Below are 17,138 nucleotides of genomic sequence, written 5' to 3' on the forward strand. Positions count from 1 at the left end.
AGTCCAGTGCTATGTTATAATTATGATACTATCACAGTTTTTACTAACATTCTAAATGAGTATTTATTTATTTATTTTTAGTTAAAGTTTTGGTAATTTTGCTCTGTGTTTTTGTCATTTTTATTATTAAATAGTATTAACTTTATTTCAGTTTTAGCTTTAGTTAATTTTGTACATCAATTTTGGGGTTTTCTATTTTATTTAATGTAATTTAATTATTTACTTAATTTTTTTATTTAATATGTAGTGTTTATTTTCATTTTCAGTTGATTTAAATTTTTATACATTTATTTAAATGTTTTTTTTTTATGGTTTTGGTGGGATTTTAACCTACAACCTTCCCAGACCAAAACTCAGAGATGCAAACATGTAAGAGGAAAAAAGCTGACAACATTGCGTGAATCTGAGGCATGCTCCACACCAGATTTCTATTAAAGATATTTACTTTACATGCTCATTTGTAGTTACCTTAAGTTTTTTTTTTTATATATATATATAGGTATTTTTACCTTATATGTCCAACTGTTATAAAAAAAAAAAAAGCATCTTTTTGCAACATTTTATAAAAATCAAGAATGAATATATTTGATCAAAATCCCATGTTATAAAAGATAAAGTGCTATGCATGCTATTAAAGTCAATATTGGCTGATTAGACAGCAATCTCACTCTCTCTTCACCGTTTCCTCATCTCAGACCTCAAATACATCCAATGCGACCCTCTAAGAGAGTTTCTGAAGTCACTCACTGCTGTTTCCGGGCGGCTGCAGGCTGTGTTTGGTGACCGAGCACCAGCCCACGGGGAAGATGTCCCTGGAGTCATAGTGGCACCAGTAATCGAACGCCCCCCTCCAGCCGTCAAACATCACAAACACCTCTTCCCCCTTCACCTTGCCAATGGTGGCTGGACAGATCAGGTACGGGTTCTTCTTGTCCACGGCCTCCAGCTTCATGCCGGGCTTGAAGCCGTTCTGAGGCGGCCGCAGCGGCTCCTGAACGAAGCACAGAGCGTCAGTGTCAGCAAAACCTTTTAATGTGATTGCATGATGTGACACTCTCTCTGAGGAGGTCCAGAACCTTTTTAAATGCCGTGGCAGGTGCTATTTCTGCTCCATTAAGGGTCCTCAGGAGAAACATGGGCCACGACGAGGCGTTCATCCTGAATCCTGAGGACATGAGGAAGAGAGACGCAGTTATTATCAGTTATTCTGCTCCAGTGTGATCACATTCATCTCCAAAGTGGAAGACGGCAAAACAGGAAGCAAAATTAGAAAAAAAAAAAAATTAAATAGCATTAAAATAAATATAAATAAATACTAATAAAACCGGAAGCTGAAGAAAGGCAACATTAAAGAAGAGGATATAATTTACGTTAATTGAAATAAAACGTAAAAAAGCCTACACTTGTTTTATTTCAGTCGGTTGCAATGGCAAAGTTTCTCTTCATCGTTCAGTTTAACCAGAACTAAAACTGACATAAACATGAATAAAAACTAAATAAACATACTCTAAAAGAAGAAATGGAAACAGCAAATCTAAAATGAAACTGAAAACAAAAAACATAAAGACTACGCTAGTGTTATAATGATACTAAAGTAATACAGACCTTTGGAAAATTAAGCTAAAAATGAAGACGGCCGATCGCTCTGAAAAACAGCCTTATGGAAATAACACGCAGCTGCTATATTTGTCCACTTGTTTGTGCAACTCATATAAAACACTGACTCAGCATTAGATGATTCATTCTTCTAAGATTAGCTGTTGAGAGGAAATGACATCACTCGTACCCAGCGGCGGCTGCAGCATGTCTCCGTTTTTCTCGCAGGTTCCGATTGGCTGGATGTGGGCGGAGTCGACCAATCGCCAGAAGTCGTTGGTGCTGTCGCTGCCGTCCAGACGGAGGCGGAGCCTTGCGCCCATCAAGCCCATCACCGTGGCGATGCAGGTGGAGGTGGAGTTACGTGGGTCCCGGGCCTCCAGCTTCATCCCCACCTTGAACTCGTTGGAGGGAGGAATCCGAGACTGGAGACCAAACACTCCGTATTAACATACTATTAATTATTTTGATAGGTTTGCATTTGAATTATCTGAAAAATATACACTACGAGTCAAAAGATTTTGAACAGTAAGACTCTTCTGCTCACCGAGCCTGCATTTATTTGATTAAAAAATACAGCAAGAGCAGTAAAAATGATAGATATTTTTACTATTTAAAATAACTGATTTCTATATGAATATATTTTATTACGTAATTTATTCCTGTGATCAAAAAGCTGTATTTTCAGCATCATTCCTCCAGTCTTCAGTGTCACATGATCTTCAGAAATCATTCTAAGATGCTGATTTGCTGCTCAAGAGATATTTATTAATATTATGTTGAAAACAGCTGAGTAGAATTTTTTCATGTTTCTTTGATGAACAGAAAGTTTAGAAGAACAGTATTTATCTGAAATATGAATCGTTTGTACTGTAAGTATTTATTATCACTTTTGATCAATGTAAAGCATCCTTGCTAAATAAAATAATGAATAACAAATAAATTATTTATTTATATATAAAAATAATATAAATATATATATATATATATATATATATATACTGACTCTAAGTTAAAGTGTTTATAACGTTACAGAAGCTTTTTATTTCAGATAAATGCTGATCTTTGAATCTTTCTATTCATCAAAGAATCCTTAAAAAAATGCACTTAACTATTTTAAATATTGATAATAATAATAATAATAATAAATCTTTATTGAGCAGCAAATCATCATATAAGAATGATTTCTGAAGGATCATGTGACACAGAATACTGAAGGAATGATGCTGAAAATAGAGGAATAAATGACATAAAAAATATTAAAATAGAAAGCAGTTATTTAAAATAGTAAAGTTATTTCATTAAAAATAATTATTAAAAAAAAAATCATTATTTTCAGAAACTTCTGACTGCTAGTGTAAAAAAGCTGAAGTTTGCATGTGTGTTTTTTGTGTGTGTCATATTTGATCCATCAGGCTTTTATGGCTCATATAGTCTGATATAGTGAGAATATGGAGGAAAGGGTTAAATTAAAATTAAATTTATGCATTTAGCAGACACTTGACTCACAGTGCATTCAGCCTAACATGTGTTCCCTGGCAATCGAACCCACAACCATGCGCTGCTAACACAATGCTCTTGCACTTGAGCCACAAGAATACAGGGTTAAAGTGTTTTTATTTTTATTTTATTTAAAATAACTTGAAATGCTCTTTAAAGACGGCCGAACCATCATCCCTCCCCGAGACGCCTCACCTGTCTGAAGCAGCCGGGAGGAGCAGGATCAGACGAGGTTTCTTTCAAATACTCCTCCCATGAGAATGACTCCGTCACTGCAGCAGAGAAACACACCGATGCTTCACAAACTCACGACGATCGCATACAGCACTTAAAGTTCAGAGTCTTTACCTTTGACTGGTCCAGGACCTGTGAGAGACATGCTCCGGCCCACTTTATCCTTCTTACTGTCTTTTTGATCTGCAAAAGAGAAATGAATTTTGAAGTACGGAAAAGTCAAGGCTTGAATCTCATGTATAGCATTTCTAATCACAATGTTCAGCTGAAGAAAGAAAGTCGTAGAGGTTTGTAAATGATGAATGCATTATCACTTCTGGGTGAAGTTAACAGTATCAGGGGGAACACATTACAAGCAACTCAAGCTATGTAACTACGTTTTTAAGTAACTAGTAAAGTAATGCATTGCTTTTTAATTTTTTTAAAAACAGATTCAGTATTCCTCAAAGTGAATAAAAATTAAAAAGCAAAATCAGAATGTGACTAAGGTTGGGAATCGAAAATTGATTCCAATTCTAGAATCAGATACTTAAGTTCAGGACACTTAAGCTCTGGAATTGGACACTTAAGTTCAGGGATCGGATACTTAAGTTCAGGAATCGGATACTTAAGTTCAGGAATCGGACACTTAAGTTCAGGAATCGGATACTTAAGTTCAGTAATCGGATACTTAAGTTCAGGAATCGGATACTTAAGTTAAGGACACTTAAGTTCAGGAATCAAATACTTGAGTTCAGGAATCGTATACTTAAGTTCAGTAATCGGAAACTTAAGTTCAGGAATCGGATATTTAAGTTCAGTAATCAGACACTAAAGTTCAGTAATCGGACACTTAAGTTCAGGACACTTAAGTTCAGGAATCGTATACTTAAGTTCAGGAATCGTATACTTAAGTTCAGGAATCGGATACTTAAGTTCAGGAATCGGATACTTAAGTCCAGGAATCGGATACTTAAGTTCAGGAATCGGACACTTAAGTTCAGGAATCGGATACGTAAGTTCAGGAATCGGACACTTAAGTTCAGGAATCGTATACTTAAGTTCAGGAATCGGATACTTGTTGTAAAATTTAAACTTAGATTCCGATAAAATTACAATTTATCGATTACTTTGTTACAACAGTAGGTGGCGAAAAGGGGCTGTTAAAATGTCTTGAACCATTCAAGAGATTCGGTCACAAATGCTTATTCGTCCAACAAGTACATTTTGAGTGAGTCATTGAATCATTCATAAATTACACGTGATTTTGCAGCTCTTAGTTTTTATGTGGCCTACTGATTTTTGTGTATTGTTTTCAGCTGCAACTAAATGTTTTGCAATAATGAGACACAGAATAAATATGTTTGATATCATTTTTTAACCACATTGGAATCTATAAAATTTGAACAATACCAACGCTAAATATGACGCAAACCTGCAATAATTAAATGTGTTAAATAAGACATTATTTAATATTATTATGTATTTAACCACATTTTATTTATGTGTCTTTGCTGCTGACCTTTGATGATCCAATTCAACCAAACTAAGCAAAAATACACATTTGTTTCATTTTTGTCATTGCTGAAGTGTTGAACTTTTTTCTCCTGTCTTATATTCTCTATGCAATTTGTTAGAGCTGCGCCCTCTACTGTACTGTTTTTTTAAGCCCGAGTCATATTTATTTCACTTTTGTTGTGAAAAGGAAGCAAGCCCTGCCCAGATTTAAAAACTCAAAAGTAACTTAACGCATTACTTTCCATAAAAAGTAACTAAGTAACGTTATTAGTTACTTTTTAAGGAGTAACGCAATATTGTAATGCATTACTTTTAAAAGTAACACTCCCCAACACTGAAAGTGAAATCTGTAAGTTACTCTCTGGATGTTTTTTTTTACCTTTCAGTGCGGTTCGGACCATGTTTAGCATCGGCTGCTGTATGAACGTCCCGAGCAGTCGATCTGTGAGACACACAGAGATCATGCAGATCTGTCAAGTGGACATCTCTAGTTCATCAGGCATGTTTATAATTCAAAATATGTCTCTTAAGTGAGATGCATTTAACATTGTAGCAGAATTTATGAAAACATGCATAGCTTTTATGCTCGAACTGCTCCAATAATTAGATAATTCTTGATTATACTTTAATTCACAAATGGGTCATGGTTATGGAGAACCAAACCTGCAAAAATTTGAAAGTAAAAAAACAAATAAATGAATAAAAATAAATACAGAAATACATAAAGGTAATACAAATTAATTAGATTTGTTTTATTAATAATATTCTTTATTATTGTATTTGTTTTAAAATAATTAATAGCACCAAATTACCTTACACATTTGTGTTTGTGTGTATATATTTATATATTTTATATTATATATATAACTTAGCATCGAATCAGTAAATTATTTCCATTAAAACACAAAACAAATCTTTTAAATTGTGATTAATTAAAAAAATAATTTAAATAAAATAGAATGTATTTATTTTTGCTGCATTTTAATATAATATACAATTTGATATTTATATATATTTTATATCAATTTTTTTTTATATATAATGCTTCTTTTTAAACAATGTGGATGAAATCTTATGAAAACACCAAAAAATGTATAAATAAAAATAATAACATTTACACAGTTTATCACAAAATGTACAGTCACTGATCCCTGAGGAAGAAAAACACAATTTTAAAGATTAATTTTTTAAGTGTGTAAATAAAGTTTTTGTCAAAAAGCTTCATCTCAGTAGAAATGCCATGTTTGGGATTCTTATAAAAGATTAGAGATCCTCATCTTGCATTTTCAGTAATATATATATATATATTACAGTTAAAACACAAACATCCTGAAGCACTTCATGGCACAGGACACGGATCTCTCTCTTACGAGACATGAAACAGAAAACACACTCTCTGCTGAGGGATGGAAACTTCCCAAAACACACAAGCACACACACTTCTGTTCAGCCGCCCACAGAAACACACACTTCCTTCTTACAGCCAAGAAACGAAGAGCATCTAATGAGCAAACTCTGCCACTGAGCGCTTCTGACATGAACGTGACAACAAGAGACGAGTCTTATTAGATCAGTAATTGATTCCACACGCCGGCAGACAATTATAGGTTGAAGAAATGAGTTGGTTATTTATGTCAAGCAATTAAAGAGTTCATTCCTCTCGCGTCTCCAGTGACCTTCAGTTGTTCAGTCGCTCTCTTTCACTCTGACTCTCCTCCATCCGTCTGCTGATGTCTCCTTCTCAGCTTTCACATTCACAGAATAATGTCAGTGTTTCTGTGCTAAAGCACTCCTTTCTCTCTCAGAACAGGGCATTTATTGATAAATAAAACCAAAACTATTCATTACTTTACATTTACATTTAGTCATTTAGAAGACGCTTTTATCCAAAGCGAGGACACTGGAAGCAATCAAAATCAACTAAAAATATATATAAAGACACACACATACAGTATATATTTTTGAAAAAATTACATGTATACATAATAAATATACACAGTACACACACGTATATTATATAAACAGAAACGTTTCTTTTGGATGAGATTATTTGTGGTTAATTGTTGCGCACACTATAAATAAATAAATAAATAAATACACACACACACACACACACACACACACACACACACACATCTTAATTAATTTCACTAAATTGCCAAAATAATTAAAATAACTAAAAATAGCAGAACATATTTTTATAACTTCAAATAAATAGAAAAATTAATTAAATATAAAAAGTAAACTTATTTTATTTCAGATAGTTGCCAAACCAACATTTCTCATCTTTGTTTAGTTTAACTTTTAATTAACTAAAACTGTAGAAAATATTTGCATTACTTGAAATAAAATAAACATTAAATTAGATAAATAATTTATTTTAATTTCAGATTGTAACCAAGGTAACATTTTAGTTATTTTAGTATTTTAATTTAAACTAAATAAACATGAGAAATGTTACCTTGGTAACAATCTGAAATTAAAATAAATTAATTAAAAAAATACACCAAAACTTAAAAACTTATAAAAAAAAAAACTAATAAAAACACACAATAAAAAATTCTAAATATCAGTAAAAACTATTAAAACTATATTATCAATAACAATAATAATTAAAAAAAATAAACATTTCTCATTTCATTTCAGTTAAAGTACTAAAAAGTAAATAAAAACGATATATACTTAGATTTCTTTAGAAAACATACAACAAAATTAAAACAGGAAATATAAAATAAATATAATTCTAAATATTAACAAAAATATTTTAATGTAAAATGGTTATGTAAATACTTTCCAACAGTTTAACTTTAACTTAATGTACAACTACTGTAAAAATTATTTTATGCAAATTATTATTTATCAAATTACACACACTAGCACTGCTCATGTTTCATAAATAAGATAAAAAATTTTGGGAAAAAGGTTATAAAATCTGTTGTCAAATACTTTTATATATACATTTTATATATATATTTTTTACTGCATATTTAATAGAAATATGCTGATGTAGGGGGAAAAAATTGTTAGTTAATTTTACAAATGATTGTAAAGAAATTGCAAGTATTGCATTCAATTAAAAATCCTAAAATAATATTTTCATGTAAAACATACTCCGGTAATCTTTATTTAATTTAAACTGTATGTTATGGTCAGTTTTTGTTTGGATTTGATCGTCTGTGAGATCAAAAGATCCTTAATTTGTGGGAAGTCGTGGCCTAATGGTTAGAGAGTCAGACTCCCAATCGAAAGGTTGTGAGTTCGAGTCCTGGGCCGGCAGGAATTGTGGGTGGGGGGAGTGCATGTACAGTTCTCTCTCCACCTTCAATACCACGACTTAGGTGCCCTTGAGCAAGGCATCGAACCCCCAACTGCTCCCCGGGCGCCGCAGCATAAATGAACACTGCTCCGGGTGTGTGCTCACAGTGTGTGTGTGTGTGTGTGTGTGTTCACTGCTTTGTGTGTGTGCATTTCGGATGGGTTAAATGCAGAGCACAAATTCTGAGTATGGGTCACCATACTTGGCTGAATGTCACTTCACTAATTAAAACAACAGCAGCTCTAATGATGTGTGCAGGGTCAGAGGTCATTGCTAATTGATCCTCCTGCTAACGAGTCGTTTCCCCACAGACTCTTGACCCAATGATGCCTGTGAACCATTTCTGAATCTGCCCATATTTCAGCTATAATTACAGAAATTATATAAATAATTATTATATAAATGAATACAATCAGAACATCCTTAAAATTCATAAAAGAATCATTCACCAAAATTATAAACTAAATATGCATGAATCTCATTAAATGCAATTTTCACCTCATCAATTCAAAAGAAAAAAAAAACTATTTTTATTTTATTATTTTACAAATAAGTAAACACCATGGTAGCAGTACCAAGTTTAAATTATTTTCCATTGTAGCATTTTCACATATGCTTAACCTAACCTGAAACAGGCTTCATTTATCATATCCTTCTTTTGATAAAAAAATATTTTTAGCTTTAAGAAACTTGATAACTTGCTTTAATACTTAAGCTTGAAAGTAGGAGTAAATTTCATGAATTCTCAGCACTTTAGACTAAAACAGCACTTGATTAATACAGGCCCTGATTCTCAGACACGTCTAATAATGTTATTGTAGATTTATGGTTTTCTCTTCATCAGAGAGTAAACCTGAGAGAGGAATCGACGCATGCAGCGCTAAAAAAACACATTATTCAATGCAAATCATTAGGCAAATGACTCACTTATTCCATTACACACACACACACACACACACACACACACTCACACTCACACTCACACTCAGAAACACACACACACACTCTCAGAAACACACACACACACACACACACTCAGAAACACACACACACACACTCAGAAACACACACACACACTCTCAGAAACACACACACACACACACACTCAGAAACACACACACACACACACACTCAGAAACACACACACACACACACTCTCAGAAACACACACACACACACACACACACTCTCGGAAACACACACACACACACACACACACTCTCTCAGAAACACACACACACACACAGTCTCTCTCAGAAACACACACACACACACACACACTCTCAGAAACAAACACACACACACACACTCTCAGAAACACACACACACACACTCAGAAACACACACACACACACTCTCAGAAACAAACACACACACACACACACACACTCTCAGAAACACACACACACACACTCAGAAACACACACACACACACTCTCAGAAACAAACACACACACACACTCTCAGAAACACACACACACACACACTCTCAGAAACACACACACACACACTCTCAGAAACAAACACACACACACACACACACACACACACACACACACTCAGAAACACACACACACACACACACACACACACTCAGAAACACACACACACACACACACACACTCAGAAACACACACACACACTCTCAGAAACACACACACACACACACACACACACACACACAATCTTAGAAACACACACACACACACACACACTCTCAGAAACACACACACACACTCTCAGAAACACACACACACACACTCTCAGAAACACACACACTCACACTCTCACTCTCAAAACTTTAACGGTTCCTTAAAAAATGTATTCACTGAATAATTTTTTTTGTCGATGTTTTACAAGAAATACTATTTCAGTCATTGTTCATTTATTCATATATATTTAACATTCATGGTTACCAAAAATGGCCAAAAGTTAGATAAAACTGAATTTAATATCACAATTACTGTAATAAGATATTAATGAACAAATTATACAAAAACTTAGATTCATTTTATGCAAATAAGTTTTTACTAATAAATCTTACTTAAAAAAACTAATTAATGACTTTTGCCATCAAATATTTAAAATCAGTTGATCAATTGTTTGAATTAATTTTTTTTATATTAGAAAATGTTTATTAAATATTAAATATAAAGTAAATTGTTATTCATTATTATATTGAATTTATCAAATAGAAAGTAATTAACATTAAAAATTACTATTACTGTTTTATAAATGAACATCTCTTCTGACTCACCTACAAAGCGTTTTTATCATAACAACATATCCCATAATTCCCACTGAGATTCCCAGAGAAAACCCTGCTCCATCAGGAATCCCTCTGATCCCAACATTCCCAGAGGCGTCACATTCCCGAAATAAATCCGCCCACAAACACAATTATATTAATGTATTCACCCGACTGATGACATCCACAATCATTCATTCTCAGAAAAGCTTTGTTTGCTCAAGTCTGATTCACTGATTGACAGGTGGGCGGGGCTTAGTGGCGTGACTGGGTGTGGTGGGCGGAGTTTGTGTGTGTTTCTCTCCCTTTTCATCATTTATAACAACAAACATGCGCATGCTCAGGACTGCTTTCATTTGTAAGTTTGATTTCAAGTGGTTTGCATCATACAGCTCTCCTCTCTCTCTCTGTTCTCCAACACAGACACACTCCAGACTAAACACAGCAACCTCCACCTGATTCACATCACAAACACACACCTGCACACACTCATTTATCATGCTGAACAGCTCACAGCTTCTACATTTATAAAAAAAATAAAATTACATTTAATAAAATAAAAAAGATCCCATATTCACTTATATCATTTTATTCCCAACAAAGTATTACAGTTATCAAACATGTAAACAAATATGTGATCCCTTATGGTTGGTATGGATTAAAAAAAAAAAAAAAAAAAAAATAATAATATTATATATATATATATATATATATATATATATATATATATATATATATATATAAACAAGAATTAAGACATTTAAAATAAACACATCTAAAAATAATAGTCAATAAATATTATTAATTATTATTGAAACAAATTATATACTTAAATACACATGAAATGTATTATAATTAAAAGTTTATAGATTTTTTTTTACATATATTGCATATATTTATTCATACATATAGTGCAAATCATATTTTATTATAATATAGTTATTAAAAGGTGTAATGTATAATTGTAAATAATCAATTGAATACACTTGAAGAAAGAAAAACTATTATAGATAGCAGCTGTTAAGGCAGAATATCATAAATACATAAAAATGACTAATTAATGTATTTTTTATATTTTTTTCATTTGATCCTTTGGCTCGTATTATGGTACAGAGATGGTAATAGATACTATGCTAATCTGATCCATAATCTAGTATTTAATAATTACTATATACATTTTTCAAGGTGTTTAGATTGAGTTTCTAATAATGTTCAAATAATAGCATGATACATGTCGGGAAAAAAACATGGTATTTTTACCATGGTAAGTTACTTAAGTCTAACAAAATACATGGTAAAACTGTGGTTCTTTTAAGAATTTTATTTTAGCGTAAACATTGTAAATGTTATGATTTTTAAATTTTATTTATTTTTTTTACTGTGAAAGCGGTAATAAACGGATAATACTGATGTAACAACGCAAATAAATAAATAAATAAATAAATAAATAAATCAAGACCGAGGCATCTGAGATTGACAAGGTAAGTTAAACATGAGTGTGTTTACAAACGCCTGAGATTGACAGCTGATATTAAGCAGACGTCATCAGCGATGACGACATCAGACACATCATCAACAATATGATCAATAACGACGAAAAACAACATATCTGCGCGTTATTTGACCAGCTTCGTCAGGATCCACGGACACTTCAGAAATAACAACATGAATAATGAATAATGAATTACGTGAATAATCGCCAGCAGCACAGAAAGTGTTGAACATCAGGCACAATAAACGCCGAAATTATCATATCTAGTCTTTAAAAAAGCTCTCCGTTGCCATCTGATATAACGAATAGTATCATAACGCGCGGAAGAAAATAAAACAAGTGGAGAAATGTCGACCAACCTTCGCGATTTTGTCGAAATGTAGACAGAATTCAGCACTTTTCGCAGCTCTCCGTCGCCATGTTTGGGTCCAGAACTGCGCATGCGCAGACGCACAGCAGTGTCGCGTGCTGCTTTTCGCTCAGACGCACACGTTTGTTATTCTACATCGAGAAAACAGAGTACTCTATTTATTAAAATGAATAGAATCGAAAACACGGTATACATGAAACTTGTTATAATTATTTAATTAGCAATTAATTATTTGATTATAACCAGTAAATGCACGCAATTTGTAGATATCTAGAAGATGTTTTTATTGTTTTGATACATGCGCCAGTGTAGTTTGTAACTAGACTGCTAACAAAATATGTTCTTAAGGACGTTTTGCTTTTCTTCCCATTTACGTGTGCCGAGTTAAACCGTTATGAACACTTATTTATTTTCTTTTTTTTTCAATCGTTAAGGGAACATTACATTTTATGATTTTGTAAACATTAAAATAGCTTACCTTTTGAACGTTATTTGGACAAATAATAGCGTTCTAGATAAATCTAATCGAACTAAAACGTTTCAGAAATAAAACGTTGCATAAATGATGTATAAATGTTTTTGTGCTGACGTTGTGAGAATGCTGTTGAATACCAGATCACTCTGAACGAACGTTCTATTAATGTCACGTGCGTTCATGGTTTTGAGAGAACGTTCAGAACAATAGTAGAACGTTTCTTGTTAGTTTGGTGTTACAAACGCACAATGACGTTGGAATTTTTATTTGGGGCACAGAAATCACAAAAAAATATTCTAATATAGGCTACATATAACACAGTAAAAAAAAAAAAGTAAAAACAAAGCAAAACAAACAACAACAACAACAACAAAACATACATTTGTGTTCTTTGTGTCCTAGACTTTACAGTATTCATGCAATTAATTTGTTTGTCTACCATGCATGTCATTATGATTTCATGTGTGTTTTCCTCAGCATTGCCTGTGTTTGGCCTCTGTTGTTCCTCACATGTAGGTAGCTGACCGGCTGTCTAGTGGTGAGTTTTTATAGCTGTGCTGTGGGTGTATCTCTTTGACATTAGAAGGTGAGGTGTTAGCACAGTGGTGTTGGCGCAGTGGATAAGACACATGCCTGTGGTGTGAGAGACCCGGGTTCGAATCCACTGTGAGACCCCAATGTGTCCCTGAGCAAGACACTTAACCCCTAGTTGCTCCAGAGGCTTGCAACCTCTGACATATATAGCAATTATAAGTCGCTTTGGATAAAAGCATCAGCTAAGTGAATAAATGTAATGTAATACACAAGCTACATCTCCGGGCTTCATCGGGTGGATGTGATGTAAAAAACTTAGAAACAATAATCTACTTGTTGGCTTTAAGAGACACTGGGGCTGTGAAGGTCAAGATGCCGATTGCCATTATTCAAAAGCAAATAATCATCTTGACCTTCACATTGATTTAAATTCATCTAATCCATAATCCAAGTCTAGATTTATTATCTATTATCACTAAAATGTGATATTTTATTTTATTACTGTGTGTACATTATGTCACCATTTTTGTTGTTGTTGTTGCAAAAAGTTTTTTTATTTTTTATAAAGTATTTTTTCTATCCATCCATATTTCCATCTATCCATAGTCTGACATCTCAATAATCGCTCTTCTTCATTTGTCCACCAGGTGGTGGGAGTGATTTGATACATGATACAAATACATGAACAGGTAAAGTGAATTCATTAGGCCTAACTAAATTCAGCGTTTTGTCAGTGTCATACTATATATTACTATTATAGTTTCTTAAGCAGCAAATCAGCATTTTACAATGATTTAAGTAGGCTAATGATGTTGAAAATTCAGTGGCAGTAAAATTGCAATTTGAACATATATTCACATAAAATTTCAAAATCTTACTATTTTTATTGTGTTTTTGATCAAATAAATGCAGCCTTGGTGAGATTTCTTTTTTCTCGAAAACATAAAAATATTAAAAATGAAATGATTATTCTGAACCAAACTTTACATTTACATTTATTCATTTAGCAGACGCTTTTATCCAAAACGACTTACAAATGAGGACAACAGAAGAAATCAAAAACAACAAAATAGCAATGATATATAAGTGCTATAACAAGTCTCAATGCTTAACACAGTACACGTAGCATGGGCTTTTAAATAATATAATAAATAAAAAGAAAACAGGTAGAATAGAAAAAGAATAGAGCAATCTAGCGTTAGAGGTCTTTTTTATAATTGCATAATAAATGAAAAGAAAATAGAATACAAAAAGATTACTATCACACAAATTAATTCTATTTCGAAGTATTTTTCATAGAAAATAGTTATTTTAAATTTTAATTATATTTCACAGTATTACAGGTTTTACTCTGTTTTTATTCAAATAAATGCAGCCTTGGAGAGACCCCCCCCCCCCCCCCCCAAAAAAAGTTCATTAATTATTCATAGATTAATTATATTTTAAAATATATTAAAATATAAAACAGTTATTTAAAACTGTAGGCTAATAATATTTCATGATATTGCAACTGTTACTGTATTTTTGATCAAATAAATTCAGCACTGAAGAGACTTCTAATATTACAAATATATGAATTGCAATAAAATGTTATGGTATTACTTGTTATTGATGTAATTTTAAATATGTTCATACATATATTTCAGTTTACAAATTCACTGAAATTTGGAAAATAATTAATAATAATTTCGCATTATATATATATATATATATATATATATATATATATATATATATATATATATATATATATATATATATATATATATATATATATATATATTATATTATAAATGTGTCATGTTACAGTGTTTCTCTTATGTTACTGTGTGCCACGCCCATATCGAGCTACCGGTCTTCTGATTGGGTTATATCCCACAAAGGGGCGTGTCTGCCATAACGTCAATCACTGGATTCGGTTCCAATGACGCCAGTCTGAGAACTGTTGCTGCTGTCGCGGTGCGCGGAGAGCCGGAGACACACATCGGCGCGTTTGTTTGGGGATGTGCGTGATTGAACGCGTCCAGAACACCGGGGCGCGTGAGTGAGTATTCGGCTCATTTCTGACGCGTGCGTGATTTGTCCGCAGCGCTCCGACACGCTGTTATACTGCGGTGTTGTGGTATTCGTGTGTTATAATTACAGTGTGTCAGGGCGCTTGAGCTCCGTGTTTCTATGTGCGTGTGACTCCCACGCAGCGCGGATCCGCTTTGCTGCGACGCCAAAGCACAGAAACGCACGCAGACACCGAGATGCGTTCATGTGCGTGACTGAGTCTGTCATATTTAGTCATAAATGAACAGTTAGAGGCATCAGCTCAGTCTAAATCTGCTGTCGCATTACTTACTCTAACACTGATCAGGGATTGTTGCAGGGTAATTCTGCAATTAATGGTGCTTAAAACACTCTCACAGGACAATTGTATTTGTTTACTAACAATGTCCAGTGAACATATGGACCACGAGAGCAGAGGCATATATGTAGAAATAGCCAACAATACATTGTGTGGATCAAGATGATCGATTTTTCTTCAATATTCATTGGGATATCATGTAAACATAATGTTCGATGAAGATATTTTGTACTGTAAATATATCAAAACATCAACAGTGATGCCATAGAAATGTAAAAACAGATGTTCAAAGACAAATTTCGTTTCTCTGACGCATAACAATAACACATTTACAGTAGTTTTGAAATCTAAATGGTGTCAATTTAACTGTAAAAGTTTATTGTAATTTTAACTTGGACTGTAAAGATGCTGCGGTAAAAATCTGTTAACATTAATTTACCTGCTATATTAATTTACTTAATATGCTGTAAAACTATATCCAGATATTTAATGTAGTTTTACAGTAAAATACTGTTAAATGTACAGTTTTTGGAAAAGAAAAAGGAAAATAGTACATCGACATTCCCAGAATCCCATGTGTGACACATTTGGTGCTTTTTCGTTTAAATCGTTTTGTTTCTTCATAATCATGTTTCTTCTTGTGTTTTTACATTTGTTTCTTTTTGGTTTTTAATAACTGTAGTTGTTACAAAACATGTTTTTAGTACTTTGGTATATTAACGTTTTATCAGTTAATGAGATATATATTTGCAAAACTGTACATTTAAGTTAAAATCGTAAAATTTAAAATATTGCTACTGTATTTTTAAGCTGTGTTTTTAGCCACAGCTGCCTTTTTTACTGTAAAATTGCATTATTTATTTATTTAGCTATGTTGCCAGACTGGTGTTTTGTGTGTTGTTTATTTTTAATTTGTAGATGAAAAGCATCTTTCAAACAGTAAAGCTTGACGATCTTAGAAAGATCTTGGGAAGATTGGGTTGCATTATCAGGGAAGGCATGACCCTGACAAAATAAAAATGAAAGTTTTACAGTATTTGTTTGTTTTTCTCATGCATGATAGGGATTTTAATAAACGTAACTTCTAATGGGTAAACATCATAACGTTGCTATTTAATGACTCTCGTTCCTCTGATTCTGACAAGTGAATGGCTGTTTTGCCTCTGATGAAGTTGTCTGAGGTTGGTCATGTTTTACAGCTTTTACAGTTCAGTTTTGGAGGTCATTAAGACCCAGTCTGGGCTGTGCTTGTGTTGAAGTGGACGGAAGTCATTGATTATCTTCAGCTCTTAGAGAAGAATCCTGTTATTGTCTCTTACTGGTGCATTACGCTGCAGGGTTTTCCCTCAAAGCAACCTCTTATCTGAATGAAGTGTGTCATTTTATTTGGATGCTAAATACTTGTATGCTATCTTAAAGGGATAGTTCACTCAAAAATAAAATGTACTGAAAATGTCCTCACTTTCAGGTCATCCAAGATGTAGATGAAATTGTTTCTTCATCAGATTTGGAGAAATGCTGCA

At 33.0% G+C, this 17,138-nt stretch overlaps 2 protein-coding genes across 7 annotated transcripts in view; one reads left to right on the top strand and one right to left on the bottom strand.

Annotated features, from left to right (window-relative positions):
• The window catches only part of LOC132118560 (polycomb protein SCMH1-like), a 33,375-nt gene extending 21,063 nt beyond the window's left edge, over nucleotides 1–12,312 (bottom strand). Inside the window, exons 1-7 of one of the 2 annotated variants that reach the window (XM_059528489.1) lie at nucleotides 12,243–12,312; nucleotides 5,207–5,269; nucleotides 3,445–3,513; nucleotides 3,292–3,368; nucleotides 1,787–2,021; nucleotides 1,077–1,165; nucleotides 748–991 (exon numbers count right to left, since the gene is read on the bottom strand). In XM_059528489.1, coding sequence (XP_059384472.1) covers nucleotides 748–991; nucleotides 1,077–1,165; nucleotides 1,787–2,021; nucleotides 3,292–3,368; nucleotides 3,445–3,513; nucleotides 5,207–5,237 — 745 coding nt within the window. In that variant the 5' untranslated portion in view covers nucleotides 5,238–5,269; nucleotides 12,243–12,312. The remainder of the gene's footprint in view (nucleotides 1–747; nucleotides 992–1,076; nucleotides 1,166–1,786; nucleotides 2,022–3,291; nucleotides 3,369–3,444; nucleotides 3,514–5,206; nucleotides 5,270–12,242) is intronic. The other variant, XM_059528490.1, reaches the window with a different exon arrangement.
• A 2,859-nt stretch (nucleotides 12,313–15,171) lies between these two features.
• The window catches only part of LOC132118561 (cyclin-dependent kinase-like 5), a 61,435-nt gene continuing 59,468 nt past the window's right edge, over nucleotides 15,172–17,138 (top strand). For 3 of the 5 annotated variants that reach the window (XM_059528491.1, XM_059528495.1, XM_059528494.1), the window contains exon 1: nucleotides 15,172–15,302. The gene's annotated coding sequence lies outside the window, so the exon portion shown is untranslated. Of the gene's footprint in view, nucleotides 15,307–17,138 lie in introns of all 5 variants that reach the window. The other 2 variants (XM_059528492.1, XM_059528493.1) reach the window with 2 other exon arrangements.

The sequence above is a fragment of the Carassius carassius genome, chromosome 37 (genome assembly GCF_963082965.1).
Source record: "Carassius carassius chromosome 37, fCarCar2.1, whole genome shotgun sequence".
Classification (NCBI taxonomy): Eukaryota; Metazoa; Chordata; class Actinopteri; order Cypriniformes; family Cyprinidae; genus Carassius; species Carassius carassius.